The 17,592-nt window shown below is 49.2% G+C and overlaps 6 protein-coding genes across 6 annotated transcripts; 2 read left to right on the top strand and 4 right to left on the bottom strand.

Annotated features, from left to right (window-relative positions):
* Nucleotides 1–323: 323 nt before the first annotated feature.
* Nucleotides 324–1,311, top strand: N7458_005784 (RTA1 domain-containing protein; the record flags this gene model as incomplete). The annotated part of the gene is made up of 3 exons (XM_056909166.1): nucleotides 324–1,039; nucleotides 1,095–1,169; nucleotides 1,221–1,311. 3 exons carry the CDS (start codon nucleotides 324–326, stop codon nucleotides 1,309–1,311), a joined length of 882 nt encoding a protein of 293 aa, XP_056767784.1.
* A 698-nt stretch (nucleotides 1,312–2,009) lies between these two features.
* On the bottom strand, nucleotides 2,010–2,789 carry N7458_005783 (putative ubiquitin conjugating enzyme; the record flags this gene model as incomplete). Its single annotated transcript, XM_056909165.1, has 3 exons — nucleotides 2,010–2,266; nucleotides 2,384–2,476; nucleotides 2,633–2,789. The coding sequence occupies 3 exons, from the start codon at nucleotides 2,787–2,789 to the stop codon at nucleotides 2,010–2,012; spliced, it is 507 nt and encodes a 168-aa protein (XP_056767783.1).
* Nucleotides 2,790–3,413: 624 nt separating this feature from the next.
* On the bottom strand, nucleotides 3,414–4,582 carry N7458_005782 (uncharacterized protein; the record flags this gene model as incomplete). The annotated part of the gene is made up of 2 exons (XM_056909164.1): nucleotides 3,414–4,364; nucleotides 4,430–4,582. 2 exons carry the CDS (start codon nucleotides 4,580–4,582, stop codon nucleotides 3,414–3,416), a joined length of 1,104 nt encoding a protein of 367 aa, XP_056767782.1.
* A 1,119-nt stretch (nucleotides 4,583–5,701) lies between these two features.
* Nucleotides 5,702–6,196, bottom strand: N7458_005781 (phytoene desaturase family protein; the record flags this gene model as incomplete). The annotated part of the gene is made up of 1 exon (XM_056909163.1): nucleotides 5,702–6,196. One exon carries the CDS (start codon nucleotides 6,194–6,196, stop codon nucleotides 5,702–5,704), a length of 495 nt encoding a protein of 164 aa, XP_056767781.1.
* A 4,990-nt stretch (nucleotides 6,197–11,186) lies between these two features.
* N7458_005780 (uncharacterized protein) lies at nucleotides 11,187–12,450 on the bottom strand (the record flags this gene model as incomplete). Its single annotated transcript, XM_056909162.1, has 4 exons — nucleotides 11,187–11,583; nucleotides 11,670–11,787; nucleotides 11,847–12,219; nucleotides 12,286–12,450. The coding sequence occupies 4 exons, from the start codon at nucleotides 12,448–12,450 to the stop codon at nucleotides 11,187–11,189; spliced, it is 1,053 nt and encodes a 350-aa protein (XP_056767780.1).
* Nucleotides 12,451–14,653: 2,203 nt separating this feature from the next.
* On the top strand, nucleotides 14,654–15,605 carry N7458_005779 (lipase family protein; the record flags this gene model as incomplete). Its single annotated transcript, XM_056909161.1, has 2 exons — nucleotides 14,654–15,114; nucleotides 15,221–15,605. The coding sequence occupies 2 exons, from the start codon at nucleotides 14,654–14,656 to the stop codon at nucleotides 15,603–15,605; spliced, it is 846 nt and encodes a 281-aa protein (XP_056767779.1).
* Nucleotides 15,606–17,592: the final 1,987 nt, after the last annotated feature.

The raw sequence follows: 17,592 nt of genomic DNA, 5'->3' as shown, positions 1-17,592 counted from the left end.
AATCGAATAGCTCGACTGGGGTTAGCCGAAGCCTCGCGTCCGTCAGCGCAAGCCCTTGGCAAGTCCAGTCCACTGTCCGGTACTAAGTGTGCTCTCCATGTCTGACCATATTAAAAAGACACATGGCTCACCATGGGGCTGACGCGATCTCTTTCTCTCGCTGCGTGTGTGTGAGTGAGAGAGAGAAGCAATCAGCGCAAGTGCCAGTGCCAACGTGCAACCAAACACGCCTTCGTCATCCCTCGTCCCTTCAGTGTTTAATTTGAATCAACCCCTCGCTCTCCCTGGCGTCATCCTCCACCGCAAGAGTCAATCCAACCAAAATGCCTAGCTACGCTGACTGCACGGCCGTCAGCCCGCTGTGCCCAGTCGAGGCTACAACCTACGGCTACTATCCCAACTTTGGCGCCAACGTCTTCTTCACTGTTTTCTTTGGGGTTTTGGGCATTTGCCAGATTGGCTATGGAGTCTACTTTCGCACTTGGACCTTCATGGTCGCCCTGGGCGCCGGTGCGATCATGGAGATGGCCGGATACGTGGGCCGAGTCTTGATGAACTCCAACCCTTGGAACGAGAGTGCGTTCAAGCTGCAAATTGTGTGTCTAGTCTTAGCACCGACCTTTGTCGCCGCCGGCGTCTACCTCACTCTCAAGCATATTGTGTTGAACCTGGGTCCCGAGCACTCCAAACTCAAGCCACGCCTGTTCACTTGGATCTTTATCAGCTGTGATATCGGCTCGTTGATTCTGCAAGCAGCCGGTGGTGGTGTCGCGGCTGCTGCTGGACATTCGGATCAAAAGCTCCTCAAGGCTGGCGACGATATCATTATCGCGGGTATTGCCTTCCAGGTGGTCACGATGGCCGTTTGTGGGATATTGGGTCTGAACTTCTTCTGGAATGTTTTCCGCAGCGGTAATGGCCTGGTGGGTGAGAAGACGTTGGAGGATCCTACACCGGCGATTTCGCCTCAGCGAATGAGGCTGGTGATCATTGCTGAGGTCTTTGCATACTTTACAGTCTTGATCCGGTGTATCTATCGGTGGGTTGGCCTTTTCTGTTGAAGCAAGGAGTTCTTTGCTGACTGATTGATATAGTATTCCTGAGATGGCCGGCGGTTGGGGCAGCGCGCTGATGCAAAAGGAGAACGAGTTCCTCCTTTTGGACGGAATGTGAGTACTCATTGAATCCCCCGATTGTGTCACTTACGCTGATAAATCTAGGATGATTGCTTTGGCCTGTACGGCCTTCACTCTCGTCCACCCTGGTCTTTTCATTCCTTCGATGCGGACCGGGCACAAAAACCGGACTTAGATGACCGCTCTCTTCCTGTTTTCCAAGATTTCTTTTACTATTTTTCTCTGACATTCTGCCTTTTTTTCGTTGGCCTTCTCGCATTGGATAGAATCGAGCATAGCGTGATATCACACTAACCATAGCATGAGCATATGATGCGTTACCTGGAAAACATATTCCAAAAGTATTGAACATACATCTTTGAATCTTCACCATGATCCTGACTGGGCCAAATCATCTTTCGCCAAATATGATATACTACGACCCGGGAAGGGAAAAGATGAAGCCTAATTCCAAAGTGAACAAGTCCAATTCAAGGCCCAAACCCTGTGTCGTAGAGCAACTTGACTCCAAGATCCCAAATCCGTGCCACTCACATAAGTGATAGAAAATATGAATCGCCACGAGAAGACGGGGCTTCATCGTGATACCATGAATGCTAGATCATTCCACCCATAATCAAAAATCCCCAAAATGAAAAACAGATTTCCCATAAGCGCTCGCTCTATAATGCAATGAGGAGAGCAAAACCACGAGCAAGCAAACACAGAAAAGCCCTAGACCGAAATCTCGGGCATGTCAGGAAAGGAGATGGAAAGGTAAATGATGGAAAAAGAAAAAAGAAGAAAAAGAGAAAACGAAACGAAACGCAACGAATATAACCAGCCAAATGCACCCATGAAAATAAAAAGATATCATAACTGTCGAATGTCTCGTTACTCCTCCCCTTGGCTCTCCCGCACACAGCGGCGCACCCGCTTCTTGAACTCGGCTGGATCCTCTCGCCACAGCCGCGCGGCTTCCACGTTGGCGGGACTCTCGTCGTTCGGGCTCGACAGCATGGAGATGACGGAGAGCAAGATGGTCTCGGGAGTTTGAACGGGCGACCAGCGCTCGGCGGCAGACTCGTAGCCGAACTTGTCCTCCTCGGGCGGGTGCAGGATGGAGATGCAGACGTCACCATTCTCGTAGACTGTCACAATGTACATATCAGCCCTCCAAACCCTTTCCTCGTCGGTCTCACTCGGGCCCAACAAATATAACACAAACCGGGTTGTCTCCGAGGTATTGAGAATTGGCGATCACTTACTATTGGGGTGGAAGAGGGGCGATTCGAACTTCATCTTCGGTGGCATGTGGGGGTATTCAGACGGGAACGAGAGACGAGCGCGGAAGAAACCACCTGCAGATAACCGTTAACATCCTAAATTACTATCTCAATCCCTTCCTTTGACCGGGCATCCCCATGTTCGAGTTCAGAATTTGGACGCTCGACAGGGTCCTCAACGGTAGATTGGCATCCCGGCTGATCGGCAGAGGAGGGAAGTCTAATGCTTACCTCCATATAACTTTACGTCATCCGAGATCATCAGCATCACCTCCCATTCGAAGACATTATTATCGACCAAGCCACAGCTGATCCCGGGGATGTCCTTATCGGACTGCATCTGCTGTAGCTGGCGGGCCAACATGCGGCCAGCGGGAGAGGTCGCCATGATGGAGGGTAAGTGTGGGAATTGCCGGGGGGGCAGAAAGCCGAAGATACGAGGCGGTTGAGAGGACGAAGGGTCTCTGAGAGGAATTCAAAGACTGTTGAGGATTGAGGGAGGGCCTGAGTTGAGGAGGAAAGAAGAAGAAGAGGAGGGGAAATGCAAAAAGTAAGGAAGGCGGTGAGGGGCGTTGGAGCGGGGGTGGATGATTACGAGACTATTAAGTTTCAACGATGATTTGAAGAGAAATTCTGTACCTTTTTGAACTTGAGATATAAATGGAACTGGATCCAAAGGGAGTGTGAGGCTGCTACTAGATTATCAAGAGAATCCGAATAAATTCTCATACAAAGGTAGCCTGGAGTAGACTAGTCATACCCGGCCTTAAGCCGACTATACACAATCATCGAGCTAGAGGAATACAAGTTCGAAAATGTTAGCAAAGGAATTCTTGGTTCATGCTTAGAAAGAGCCTTGACAGTATAATCCAGTAGGAAGATGAAAAGAACGGGCATAAGGAGAGAGTATGATCGTAAGTCAGGGTACAGTTCCACAAGGGGACATCCTAGATAATATCGGGCCCACCACTACCCAAACATGGCCGTAGTCTCAGGTTTCAATTCCAACGATTTAAGCGGTGGAAGGCTTGCCCGAGCCATCACCGTTGTGAATAGCCTTGGGAGCCAGGGTGAAGATCTGGACAAACACCAGGATACCGAGCAACAGGCCCAGAGCAAGCTCGATCGCAATGGTCTTACCCAAGACCTTGGCGAAGCGAACCCGAGCAGCCCAGTCAAAGGTGGTCCAAGCATCCAGCAGACCAATGTGGCCACTGCCACCCACAATCTGGGGCTGCACCTTACCGCCGAAGGAGCGGTCAAAGGGCACGATGGTCTCGTCCTCCTCGGGCAGCATTGAGGCCGCGACACGGATGAAGATCACACGGGCGGGGATGGAGATGATTAAGGCGAGCAGGGCAGGGATACCCATCACCATTATGTAGCGGGACATCACGACAATGGTGTTCTCGCTGTCGTTGTTGCTCTCGATCCAACCAGCAAAGCTGGCAATGGCCATGGGGAAGAAGAAGGCGGCGGCAGTCAGGATGTCCTCCAGGGCCGCGGCGGGGGCAATCTTGATCCAGGTGCGGAAGCTAGGAATCCGCTGGTAGAAGCGCCTGGGGGAAGGCTCGGAGATGACGATGTGCACCCAGGCCATCTGCCAGGTGGCGAGCAGCAGGCTGATGATGGACTGCACGACGAACTGGCCGATGAAAGAGCCCTTGGGAACAGGCATGAACCCGGCGAGGATGCCACGGGCCATCGCATAGGTCGCGTACATGGCGAAACCGCGGAAGCGGGACCAGAAGCCCGCGCGGGCACGCAGGTGCTTGATGGTGGTGCGCAGCTTGCTGGTGACGGGCTGGAGACGGGGAGAGAGGTCGGCATGCTCGGGCTCGTTGGGGTTAAACGGCTTGGTTGGGTCATCCTCGGGGGGATTATCGATGCGGACATAAACATCGGGGTTGGAGTCCTCGACGGCGGCGAGAGTGGCCACGACGCCTCCGTAGGTATATTCGACCTAGGACCGTGATTAGTCTCGGGTTCTCCTTCCTAGTTGCACATCTGCTCAAAAGGAATACTTACGGCCCACATGGAAAGGGTGAAGACCACAATGGTCACGATCAAAGTGGCAGCGAGAGCGCCCGAGATCTGCTGCGGCTGCTTCTCGGGGTCCTTGAAATGGGCGGCAGCAAGCTCCGTGCCCCGACGGACGAGATGGCCCGCGATGGAGGACATTTTGGGAAAAGGGGTGATTATATAGCAGGAAATAAGAAGGGAGGGATGGACTCGATGACAGAGGTTGAAAGAGAAGATGAGAAAAAAGAGAGTGAGATGATGGAAATGATGGAAATGAGGGAGAGAAGAGGGGGCGGTGCTTATTTGAAGGAAGACGCCCAAGTCACTGACTTCCAGACTCGCGGAGGACTAGGCAGCCAGCGGATGCGGCTCAGCACGGGTGCACTACGAGCAGTTGGCAGTTGATGAGTGATCCATCGCAGTGCTTTGACTGTCGTATTTTCTATTTCCTGTAATATTTCCAGAGTCTCCACTCCAACTGGATCAGCCAAGAGGGGGGGTCCATGATGGGGGTCCATGATGAGGCTCTTCTATGTACTTTCCCCTGTTTGTATGCATTCTACGAGAGTAGCAGTAGTTCTCTGCTTTTCCTACGTCTCATACCATCTTAGCGAGTCTATGCGTTGATTACAGTATTGTCTTTCACTCCTACCCCCAAATCACTGCAAGGCCCTTCATCTTCGTGGAGGATGTCAGGCTCGTTCCTCAAAAGTAAATATAGAAGCCCCCTAACTCCGTCGGTGCTTTTCATCTCCGACCGTGCCGAACCAACAACGAGAGCCTCGCGAGTGGCCCCCCCGAGAAAGAGGAGCGCTCTCAACTAATCACCATTCGTCTCGCTTACCTCCGGTGCGCCACCGTGGTCAATGCAGCCAATCCTGCCCCTCGCTGAACTCGCGGGGAGCTCCCTGTTCGAGAGGCAACTCGCTCGGTCCACCACAGACACGAGAAAAAAAAAATGAATATCGTGATCATGAGAGCATTGATCAGAGAGACCGAATGAAGGTGAAAATCAATCAGCAGGATGGTGTTCAAATAGCTACACCTACGATCAGAATATATACCACCTCTCAAAGAGTTAGACTTCATGACTCGAGGATCCTCAACGGCCAAGACTGGCCGAGTCAAGAACGAGATGCCCGAGAACGGGCCAAGCGGGGCCCGTGGGAAGCCCCCACTACGGAAGAATACCGAGAATGGGCCTAGTGCACCACAAGCAACATTCACGGCAACAGATTGATATCTATCAATTATCTAGCTAATTACATCCATCCCTTCTCACAGCTTCCCTTCCAGAGGAAGAAGTCTGCTCCAATCCATTGACGCATACGTGCTGGCTCCCACGAAATACAGACCCTGGATATGGGGATGCTTGATCTTCGGCCAGAAACTCAGAACGTTGAAAAAGGAATGTGAAAGGCCCAGGCTGGCGCCACGATCAAGATTCCATTTAGCTTTCCAGCTCGTAGGTGTCTCGACTGATTCATGAAGAATGCTTTCACGCAGCCCTGTAGCACCAGTTCGAGATTCGATGGTCAGCGAAACGGCCTCTCGAGCTCGGTTCACCAGAGAATCCCAGTCTTGGGGATTGGAAGGATCGTCCATAATATGGCCAACGGGGACCAATACCACCACTGCATCTTTACCGTCGGGCGCTGCGGTAGGATCGATTCGACTCGGGACGTTCACAGAGAAAGAAGGCTCTGTCGGCAGTTGGCGGGCGATGGAAAATAGAGTCGAAACTCTCCTTGTACTCTTCTGCCAAGAAGACATTATGCACAGACAACTCTTTGACAACTCGATCGAAGGACCAAAAGAAAGAGATGCTGCTGCATGACGCCCGTCGTTTGGTCAATCTTTCAGCATAACTAGTTGGCGATAAAAGGTTGTTGAAGGCATAGACCAGATCGGCATTTATGATGACGGTATCGGGGAGAAGCTCTTCACCCAATCACAGTCGTACACCACGAGCAGTGCCATCGGGGGACTGAACGATTGCAGAGACTGCAGTGTTTATACGGTATGTCACCCCGAACCGCTCTCCAACGCGCGCCAATGCTTCTAGCACCTGTATCTGTAAGCTCGAGAATATCTCACATAGACATGACAAGACTGACCTTCACAAATCCACTCTCAGGATAGAGAATCCCATGTGCAAGCTCAGTATATTTCAAAAGCGAATATGTCCCAGGAGCTTCGATTAGGTTCATCCCAAGGTACATGCTCGCAAATGTAAAAGTATTACGACTCGCACCCGGACCCGCTAACTGAACAGGCCAAAAGACGAAACATGTCCGAACGCTATGTTCTAACATGACCGGGACCGACATAAGGAGCGCACATAACGTTAGGGTCGCAAATCCTAACAGAGTGTATTTAGATAACGAAAGAGCCCTATTGTATTTCTTCGATTAATCTTCTAGAAGCAATCTTAAAACTATACCGCCTTGCTAACCTAACTGAAACGGCTATGCTAACTAGAATCGCTTAGTCCACAAGATAATGGTCGACCCGTCCGACCCGTCTCTAGTAGAGCGAATAGCAGCTAAGTAGGTGCGAGCACACAAGGCAACCTACTACGACCAGAATCTACGGCAGGTACCCCTTGGGCAGTACTTCGATGTAGCGGTTAAGGATAGCACGAACACGGTTTTTATGACATTCGGCGACGATCTGACTATAAGTAAAGCGACGGTGGATTCGATCACACGGGCACGCCAAGCCGACCCCGATGATATAATCGGCCGGCGAAACGTAAGTAGCGGACTCAAACAATATATTCTTCTCGAGACCTGAATCCAGAGATTTCTGTCTCGTATAGACTGTAGTCAGCAGACCTGCGGCCCCCATAGCTACTCGGCCGTACCGGCCACCAGTTAATAGATTGAAGGCTATGGTAGACCTGGAGCTATAGACGTACGTCCAAAGTGGATCCAAATCTGAAGCCTCTGGACTGTAGCCTCGAGTCACCTGTCCTGTATGACGGGGCCCAAAGCCTTAGCCTTCTCACCATAGCTTCCCAACTAAGGACCCACATCTCCAGACATGAAGCCTCCGTGGACATGATTCCACGGATTTATTTCATTTCAGGCCTTCAGGCACTAGATATGGGTCGCTCTCAGCCCGAAGACCACACAGGCCGGACAACTATCTATCTCCCGAAAGCTATGGAGGCCCCAGGTACTCCGTACTACCTACCAACTGGATTCCCTATGCCAGTCTTGGCTTTCTCTTTCCGTTTTAGTGCTCAGACCCTCGCCGCTATTGCTTACTGAGTAGATCTGGGCACGTCTCTGAGCACCCTGCTCTGATCGGAATTCTAGAGAGCTTTGCGGCGACATTTGGAAATACAGTTAAATGATCTGCTGTGCTTCATGTTATTTTGCTGAGTAGCAGTCCGGGGGGAGGATCGGATCCGAGTCGCTCCGTGCGATTCCAGTCCTTCCATTGATGAAGCAACCCTTCGAACGGCTACTCAGCAGCGCACAAATTTTGAGACAGCCTCATTAACGAGGTGATATTAGTGTTGCCACTGTGGATGGAAGTAGAAACACCCATTAGAGAATATTTCCTAAGTGGTCAATTTAGATCGGCCTCAAACCTGAGTTCATCCAAGATGGCCCGCCATACTTGGCCGCCAGAGTTGACCTAGATTGATCGTTTATAGTGACCTAGACTGGCCCTCCGGATCTGTCAAAATTAGCTACTAGGCTTCACACTGCACGAATCCACCATAATCGCATCTTTGAATTCAACAAAATTGAGTACAATTGAACCGCTGAATTGACCTATATTCATTCTCCTGAATTCACCAGAATCCACACCGAACGACCACTCGAATGTTGATGGTCAATCCTGGACACAGATTGAAGCAAATATTTCCGGTCCTTTAATAATGACCGATCAGAGCCCTGTGAACACTTCAGGTAGATTAAATTAGGTGGTTGAAAGGATTCGCTGAATTCAGATATGGAGGTTAGACAAGTTCGGGAGGATAAGCAAAGTCAAGTGGGTAATTTTGGTGAATTAGGATTGCCAAATTGTCGTAACTAACAGACTGCATTGACCACCTAAATTGACAAACACACTATAGTTAACGCTCATTACGAGATGACGACGTTCGAAAACAAAAATAGTGCGACCAACTCGAGAATATCGACCCCGAAAATCCACATATTGGAATGAAGTATTGGACCTCTGGACGTGTGCATACGGTAATCTTTTGGTCCAGGTTCTGAGGAAAAAGCGAGCTTTGCCTACATCAGCCCAGAGATACTGAGGTTAGTCTTCGCTCCTCTTCCGTGAAGATATTGCTCTTGCGTTCATTGACACTGGTACCCATCCAACCCCTTCTTACGTTGTTTTAAGCTTTCCCTCCTCGGTCCAAAGATCTGGCGCGTGCCACAGTTACATTTTCGTTTTTGGTAATCTGCCTAGCTCCGTCCTCCGCACTCGTAATAATTAGCGATCTTTTTCTGTCGATTTTTCGAACCTGGAAATCCCAGTGGAAAGCTGCTGCCGCGTGGTACAAGTCTTTAGAGGCTATTCATACGTTATACCGTTGTGCTTATGCAGCTGCTAATGACGGTGTAGACCCTACCGAGACTAACCCGGTTCTGCAAGGCGAGACTCTCGCTGATGTTCCATTTCGGCCTAGGCCTGGTGATGGGTTCCCTGAAATAGGTAACATGAACAATTTGTATACATCTTTGCGGTTAGTAATGGTCAGTCCGATGGACACTGGGGTCGTTTGTAATCCACGATATTTCCACTTGACTGATGTATTGTCCAATGACCTTGCCGACTACGTATATCCTGACAATGCTGGATTTACAAATCCTCTCTTCGATATGATCAGTCAATGAATATTGAAATCTGATCTACATGAAATGCGATCAACGGCAAACTTTCTATTTAATAAAAGAATAAACAAACAGACCCATATTAGTTGGGGCTGATAGGAGGTCCGCCTAGAGTGGAAGATGGAAATTCCTAATCCAGATGTCCGAGTATCCGTTATAGATTTATGCTGCTAGTCGTGGACAAGCATGATCGTGATCCGACTATTGAGGTCCCAAGTGGCTGTAACTCAACGAAAGTGTCTGACGTCGAGAAGTTCTGATGGATCATCGGGACATTTGGAACAGGTGAGTTGAATAATCTCCACAGCTAAGCTATGACTCTAGAGAGCATCAAGGTGTAAATGGTGCTCGACAAACTTCGGCTCTGTCATCTCATATTTTGCATGGATCTTGTGACCTTTCAGAGCAACCGTTCAAGTGCATTCTTTTTTACAATAGTTTCATTCAAAATGGCAATGCCGTATTGATACTCAACGTTAAGTGACCAATCCAAGTCTGCGGACACTTACAGAGGATGGATTGATGGATGGATGGATTTCAATTACCCTGACCCCTCGCAATGCAAAGTTGAGACCCTGGATTGAGGTACAAGTGAGATGATCTTTTTCTAACTATGCGAGTAGGCGCAGTTATTTGTAGTCACTGTAGCTGCCACTACTATATCTATACATCATATAATCTGGGAACCAACTTGCAAAGCGATATGCAGGCTACCGCAACTATATAGTGTGTACATGTAGAGTGGCCCACTTCCTGAAAACAACTTAGAGCCTCGTCAAGGCCCGTCATGACCTAATTGCCGCTCCCATTGTTAGGCTGCCCTTGTGGCGCGCGACTTCGGAATCACTGTGACGCCTCTGCGAAGTCCAAGACGGTGTTGACCGTCCTGACCCGCGAGACGGTGTCTATTTTACAGTAGGCGCCGGGCGCGAGGCTATAATCCAGAGTGCATCTCACGAGCCAATGTGACTAATCATGGGTTTCTCTGGTGAAAAGGTAAGACTAAAGATGCAAAGAGAGTAGTTCACAAGAAGCGAGAACTGTCATACTGTATATTCAAGGTAAAATACTCCGACTTAATTCTATCGTGCTCAAGAGAAACCGATGGAATCAATCTAGTGGGTACTCGTCGTCGGCTTTGACGGTCGGCCCGAACCGACCCAGACCCCCTTGAGCGGCAAGACTCCCCTACGGATACTGGCTGAAGTCTGAGCTAGGGGCCGCATCGTAGCCTTTTCTAGAACTATATAAAGGGCTGCTCTTCCTCCATCTAGGCCTCGACCCACACCAAGTCGACAACCGTCAGGTAGGGCTCATACCGTGCCGTCATTGTTTTTCATCGAGTCTGTCCCAAATTCTACCCGTGGTGCGAAATGCCGACTACCGGCTTGTAATAGAATCATCCAACCGGGTGACCTACGCCTCTCCATGTATCCGGGAATGGACCACGGGACCTGGGGAGGACATAATGCATGTATGCAAATCCTTTTCCTCAACTAAGTTCACAGGACTTCTGACGCCCCTTTCTTTCAGCACTATACCATATAGTCTGCTTCGAGAAAATCGCCGATTTCCCCCAAGTAGAATTTCTTGCCCGTGCGGTTGCAGCACCGCCTTCAAAAGATTCTAGGACGTCAGATTGATACTCCTTATCCAGCTGATGGAGGTGTCGTAAGAACGATATCCGATGGTCTTATGAACAGTCATCTCCCAAGAGTAGAATAATAGAAATCTTCTACCTTAGCATACGCCATACGAAAACCTCAAGCTCTCAGCTGGCACCAGCAGGCCCCCAAGTTTTGCATGAATCTCGCAACCCTGAAAAGCGAAGTTAAATATTCTTGCCGTAAGTAGCTGAGCCCTCGGGGTTAATTACAATGTGTTCTCCCATTCGGGGTTTTCTATGCTGATAACTCGTTTCGCACCGTCACAGTTGTTTCTTTAGTGATCCCACCGCGTGTTTCCCCCAAGATCTGGCGGGTACTGTCTCCATCTCCCCAACCATCATTGCCATCTCCGCGGACGTATGTGTGGGTTCGCGACGTGACACGAGACCGAGTGTGGCTGTGGGAATGTCCAAATGTAGGAGTAAGCTCGTATGTCGGCCTGGGTGAGCTACTGAAATCCTTCGCCATCGCGATGAAGAGCGGCCGCAGACACGGAATGGAAGAAGTGATTACCACCAGGCCTGCCTCGATATAGGCCCAATGCAACAACTGGTCTTGTTTGATTGTAGGGTCCCCGGGTTGATTAAGTGAACGGAGTTTGACCGTCTTGATTATACTGGCGACCATAGCACTAAAAGGAAGCCGCACGGGTTGTGTTAGTGATATTGTGGACAGAATATTTTCATGGGATTCAAGCGAGTTTGTCCATGCACTTACAAGAGACCCATACTAAGTAGACACAGCAGCACGATCTTTATGCGCAGTCTGAGTTGCAAGCTCCAGAAGCTGTAGATTGGAAAGGTTGCGAGGTAGAAATCAGTTGCCGTGTTGAAAGCTAGGGCAGTTAGTATCGAGGGTACCACTCATAGTGGCTAGGGAGAAGGTAAAACGAACCGCCTTGAAAATAACTATAGGTAATCAGAATTCTCGGAGGCAAACAATATACGCCGGTTATAGAATAATCGAAGACCGCCCTAATATCCTTGCACCCAGCGAATATCAGAAGAACCGGCACCACGTTGACGGGTGGTTGTAGTCCCAGAAGTATGAGTAATGCAATTCGCGTTTTCCATTGCAGCGGCACGAGACGGCGGAGGTACATGATGAATGCGATACGACCAACCGTACATGATATAATGCCTAGAGATTGTGCCAGGAGGTAGAACTTGATGCTGCGCACCTCTTGATCATGTGTGATGACGGCGTTGCGAGCGTGACCAGCCTGGACCGCGATGGTAACGCAAGCAGCGCTGGAAATGAGCAACACCTATATCCGGAAGCACGATAGCAAAGTCAGCCCGTTATTCTGCGGGAGAGAGCAGGTTGAACGCACAAGCGCCAGGATCATCACCACATCGTCGACGTTGAATTTGGAAATTTTGAATTTGGCGACCACCCGGAGGGACATAACGACAATTGCGGCCGCTGTAAGAGCCCATGCTGTTGCCAGTACACCAGTACCGGCATTGTAGTTTTCGTCTGACACCGTTGAAGCCATAGCGAAGGAAACTTGCGAAGAGTCTAAAGGAGACCGGCGCCAGTTTCTTAAGTACCGGATAGTGACTGCGCGTCGAACGGGGTTAAGCTTCGATTTAAACCTTATTATACTCGGGGGAGGGGCTCAGGGTCCAGAATTGTGGGTGTCTTGATCTAGCTTTGACCCTCCCCCAGTCGGCAGTTCTTCGCTTCGGATAGCCCGGTCATGACATTCGGATCAGGGGGTAGAGCCATTGTATTTCCATTGTTCTACTTTCAGAAATAATGATATTTGCCTAAACATCCGGCAATCATTGAGGACCGACCCTAGCCCTAGTATCCATCATAAGTAGGTACTGGATCATCCCTTCTAACTTGTCATTGGCGGTGGTAGGTAGTGTCAAATGGATATGTTGATTTGAAGTGATTTGATCTGCGGGATTTGAAGAAAGGATAATCAACAGATATAACAGTTCAATGTGAGATCCCGGCCTTCGAATGGGCTTCCGATAAACCATTGAACGATTATAGGACACTTCTAGTCTACAAAGACGAGCACAATGCCGCCTTCCATGATTCTTTCGGTAATCTAGAACAGCGATTTGGAGTTTGATTTATCCTTAATCGGGATAGTTGATGCGGGTGACCTCCAGGGCTCCAATAGGCAATAGTGAGGCAGTGGAGCCACGAATATAAATCTTTGGCTCACAGTGCTTCGGCCGATGGAAGACACCAGAAAACTTAGAACTTCGAAACACGTAGGACAAAATTCGTGCGAGGCTGACTTCTCGTGTAGGTGGGCCGGATTACTTCCCCCGTATCCCCGCTAACCTGGCCACCCCTGTCCGTCTTTTCAGGAATTCGGGCGGGGAAGAGACACTGACAAGAAGAAAATTTTCTTTAGCACCCAGTGACGAAATTGAATGGGTTTAAGTGTCAAGGGGATGTATCCTCGGATAAAATGTCGGCTAAACCTCGCTTGTATCTGTTCAAGTGGCTCGTGGCCATGTGGTCCGTGGGCCAGGGCATCACAGCTTTTGTGAGTTGTAGGTGCCGCCGACCACTGAAGCGGCCATCTGCTTCAGCTCGAATCAGGGTCCTACCTCATCAATTGGGCAATCGGGAGTTTAATGATAAGGAATTTCCACAACTCGCCGACTGAATGGGTTCCTTCCCCGGAAAAGGTCTCTCGGAGAGGACCAACGTTTGGTGACTGTGAGTCTGTGACTCCTGAACACACGCGAAGGCTAAATCAGTACTGTATTCAATAGTGAATGCACTGAATGGCCATGAACCTAATTGTATATAATGTAACCAGGCGGATTATCCAAATACTTACGGAACACCACTGTACCTTGTTGACTCGAAAATTACACTTGAAGCTCTGAATTAAATTTCCAACGGGTTCTCCAGCTCCTTTAGGTGCCTTATATCATGACTTGGTGAACGAGTTAGTAGGCAGTGGAGCCTTGGCACGGGCAGTGTGATGGGTGGCTCTCAAGGAGTGTTAGGATTTTTGCATAGTCACAGTACGTAGTACATATATCTACACTGTCATGCCCCAAAATATTTCTCGAGCTTATAAAAATACCTAATATGACATATTTAACGCTAATACACCCTGGGACTATAAAATTAGCCTCGGGCGTTGAAATATGAAGCTGTGAAATATTGCATTTACTAGTTTTGGAGGTGATCTGCTTCACCATGTGATCCGTTTAACCGTGAATTACGTTAGGCTTGAAAGTACGGAGTAACTTAGTCTATTTCTATTGAACGGGGGAGAACTTTAGCCTACTGAGGAGAGTAGCCCCACACCTGCCGAGCAACTGGTGTTTCAGCAAGTCACACGGGAGATGGAGCATTGACAACTACCGAGCAGAGCGTAGGATCGTCCACGACAAACCTGGAGTTTCCACACGGAGGCCTCTTGCCTAAAAGGGCCGATCGGATCGTCAATCAAAATTGGATTAGTAGGCCGCTAGATCAAGCCCCGCCAATCACCAAAAATCCCCAGAGTTGCCCCTAGCATGCCAGTATGCCGTTATGGAGGCAGAGAAGGCTCCTAAGTTTCAGGCAAAGACAGCTTCACTCTTTATCCGAGAAGTATTTTCCCACTCTAACTATTTATTGAACGATGTTTCCTACGATAGACACTAACGGAACTCACTCATCTCTCGTTGAACCATTATCTATCTAATATCCTTGGACACTGCTCTGTTACCATGAAGATTCTTTCTATATCGCACACTCTCGTCCTGTCTCTGGCTGCAAGACAAGGTCTAGCTGCCGTCACGCAGGGTATTCCTGATACAATCTACAGCCGGCTGGTTGAGATGGCCACGATCTCGCAAGCTGCCTACGCAAACTTGTGTAAAATTCCCTCGACCATTACCACGGTGCAGAAGATATACAATGCCCAGACTGACATCAACGGATGGGTTCTTCGCGATGATTCACGGAAAGAAATCATTACCGTCTTTCGCGGTACTGGCAGTGCTGTAAACCTGCAGCTCGATACCAACTACACTCTTGCTTCTTTCCAAACCAATCCCAAATGCGTCGGTTGCTTTGTGCATGGCGGATACTATCTTGGTTGGGTCTCAGTCAAGGATCAGGTCGAGTCGTTTGTCCAGGAGCAGGCCAGACAGTATCCGGATTATGCACTGACGGTCACGGGCCACAGGTAGGAAATTCGTCTTGTCTGGTTCTTCAAGAATTTCCCATGCTATTTCTCAATAATATCCCCCTTCCCGATCTACATTTTCTGATCTGACCAACACATGATTTAGTCTTGGTGCCTCGATGGCAGCCATCACTGCTGCTCAGCTATCTGCCACATATAGTCGCGTTAAATTATACACCTTTGGTGAACCGCGAACTGGCAACTCAGCCTTCGCGTCATATATGAATGCGCATTTTCATTCTACAGACCCCGCGGCGACCCAGTACTTCCGGGTCACCCATGCTAATGACGGCATTCCGAACTTGCCCCCAACTGCCCAGGGTTATGCTCATTCGGGTGTGGAATTCTGGAGTGTTGAGCCCCATAACGCCCATAACACTTATATCTGCACCGGAAACCAGGTCCAGTGCTGCGAGGCCCAGGGCGGTCAGGGTGTGAATGCTGCTCATGTTACTTACTTTGGGATGAGTAGCGGAGCTTGCACCTGGTAGTCAGGGTTGATTACGCTTGTCCTGATCTGGTGGCGACTGTGTCGAATTACATATGGTGCTGTCTGATGCTGGTGTTGATGGCTGCAGGAGTAGGCAACTCACATGTATTTAGTTCTTGTTGTAAAATAATCTCCGGCAAAAGACTTATAGAAGTTGTGGGGTTGGATAAGTTTCATTTTTGGAAGAATTAACAATAGTCGCTTCGTTACGAGAAAGTCTCTATCTGCTGAAGTGAGTACAGTCTCTCTCTCTCTCTCTCTGTGTGTGTGTGTATGTGTGTGTGTAATACCCTGAAACGAAGGAACGGAGTGGAAGGGTTACTAACCCCACTACTGCCTGACGCCGACGTTGACACTGCCAAGAACATGGCGAGAAACACACACCCAACTCTCTCGCCAAGCCTCCCTCTCATTGGAGGTTGGTTGGATTCCAGATTACGTGGTGCTACAGCCTCACGTGCTCCTCTCTCTCCTCCCGCCTGCCCAGAAGCTTATCTTTTACCCCACTCGACCTGCCCGCAGTACTGTATTTCACCTTCACCTTTACCCTCCTATATAACCAGGCCGGTGTTATGATGAGGCAGTTGCGAACGCGACCATACAACCGATCTTGAAATAATTCCCGTGTAAGCTACTTCATCGAGTCTTCGTCTTGACGTCGTCTTCACATACGCCAGACTCGCGACCAATTGTTACGATTACGATATGGAGGGGCGTTGTCAGTGTGGAACCATCCGATTTATCACACCTCTTCCAGAGCCATCCAAGATATACGTTTGCCATTGCACTGAGTGCCGTCACCAGTCTTCATCTTACTGTGGCATAACGGCTATTTTCCCATGGTTTGAGATGCTAATGGTTAATCCTGATGGCACTGTGCGGATCGGTACTTTTACTCGGAAAACCTTACAAGGTAGACAACTGGAGTGTCTATTTTGTCTGTCATGTGGATCGCGACTTATACATCGTACCCAGGGGGAAAATTCTCTTAGCGTGAAAGGAGGTTGCCTCGAGGCTCTCTCACGCGAAATGATGTCAAAGGCTGTGCATATATGGTGTAAGGAAGCAGTGATGGAGATACCACCGGGCGCAGAATTCTGGGAAGAGGAGCCCGAAGATTAACGGATTGCCAAGCTAGCCAGAGACCAATGAAGCTTTCCGACTAGTAGATTTCCCACTACATGTTGGCTTAAGTTCGGCTTTCATACTTTCACTCACCTCTGCATGACCTATCATCATGCCTCCACTTTTTTTCGTTTCAGGGCCACAGCGTGCGGAGCGCGCGTCACCAGTGCCCTGAAACGAAGGAACGGAGTGGAAGGGGTTACCAACCCCACGGCTGCGCGACGCCGACGTTGAGATAGCTAAAAACACAGCGAGAAACACACACCCTACTCTCTCGCTAAGCCTCTCTCTCATTGGTGCTTGGTTGGATCCCAGGTCACGTTCGCTTGTCTCGGTCCGTCTCTTTGCTCTCCTGCCCCACTATCTACTTTGCATGCTTCGCAAGGTTCATCCTTGTATATTGTGCCCTGTACAGTACCCTTTTTGTCCGCTATTGCAATAACCTACATATGCTAGTTCTATCTCCTTATCATGCTGTCTGCCTGCTGCACTCTTCTCGCTATTCGCCTGTTATTCCGCCTGGCTTACTTACCCGTCCTTTGCACTAATCTTTGCACTAATACTTTCGCGTGCCTCTATCCTTCTATTTTATTTCTCTCCTTTCTTCTAGGTTTTTAGGCCTTCCACGTTCGCTACTGCCTTTTGCGGATTTCTATATATTTCTCGTTCTATTATACGTTCTCTATATATATTATCGTCTCCGTTGTTCACTGCTATATCTTATCTATCTATATTCATCTTCATATTTATATACTCCAACGCCCCGCCTGCTATATATAGTGCAATCTGACGACGTTGACCAAAACGACATTCCCACCCTAATCAGATTCTTCACTGAAGGAAATCGATCTGACATTTACCAA

This window comes from Penicillium daleae (assembly GCF_028827525.1).
Source record: "Penicillium daleae strain IBT 16125 chromosome Unknown utg000005l_segment0_segment0, whole genome shotgun sequence".
NCBI lineage: Eukaryota > Fungi > Ascomycota > Eurotiomycetes > Eurotiales > Aspergillaceae > Penicillium > Penicillium daleae.
The sequence above is the reverse complement of the archived record's forward strand: the minus strand, read 5'-3'. Positions and strand labels throughout refer to the sequence as shown.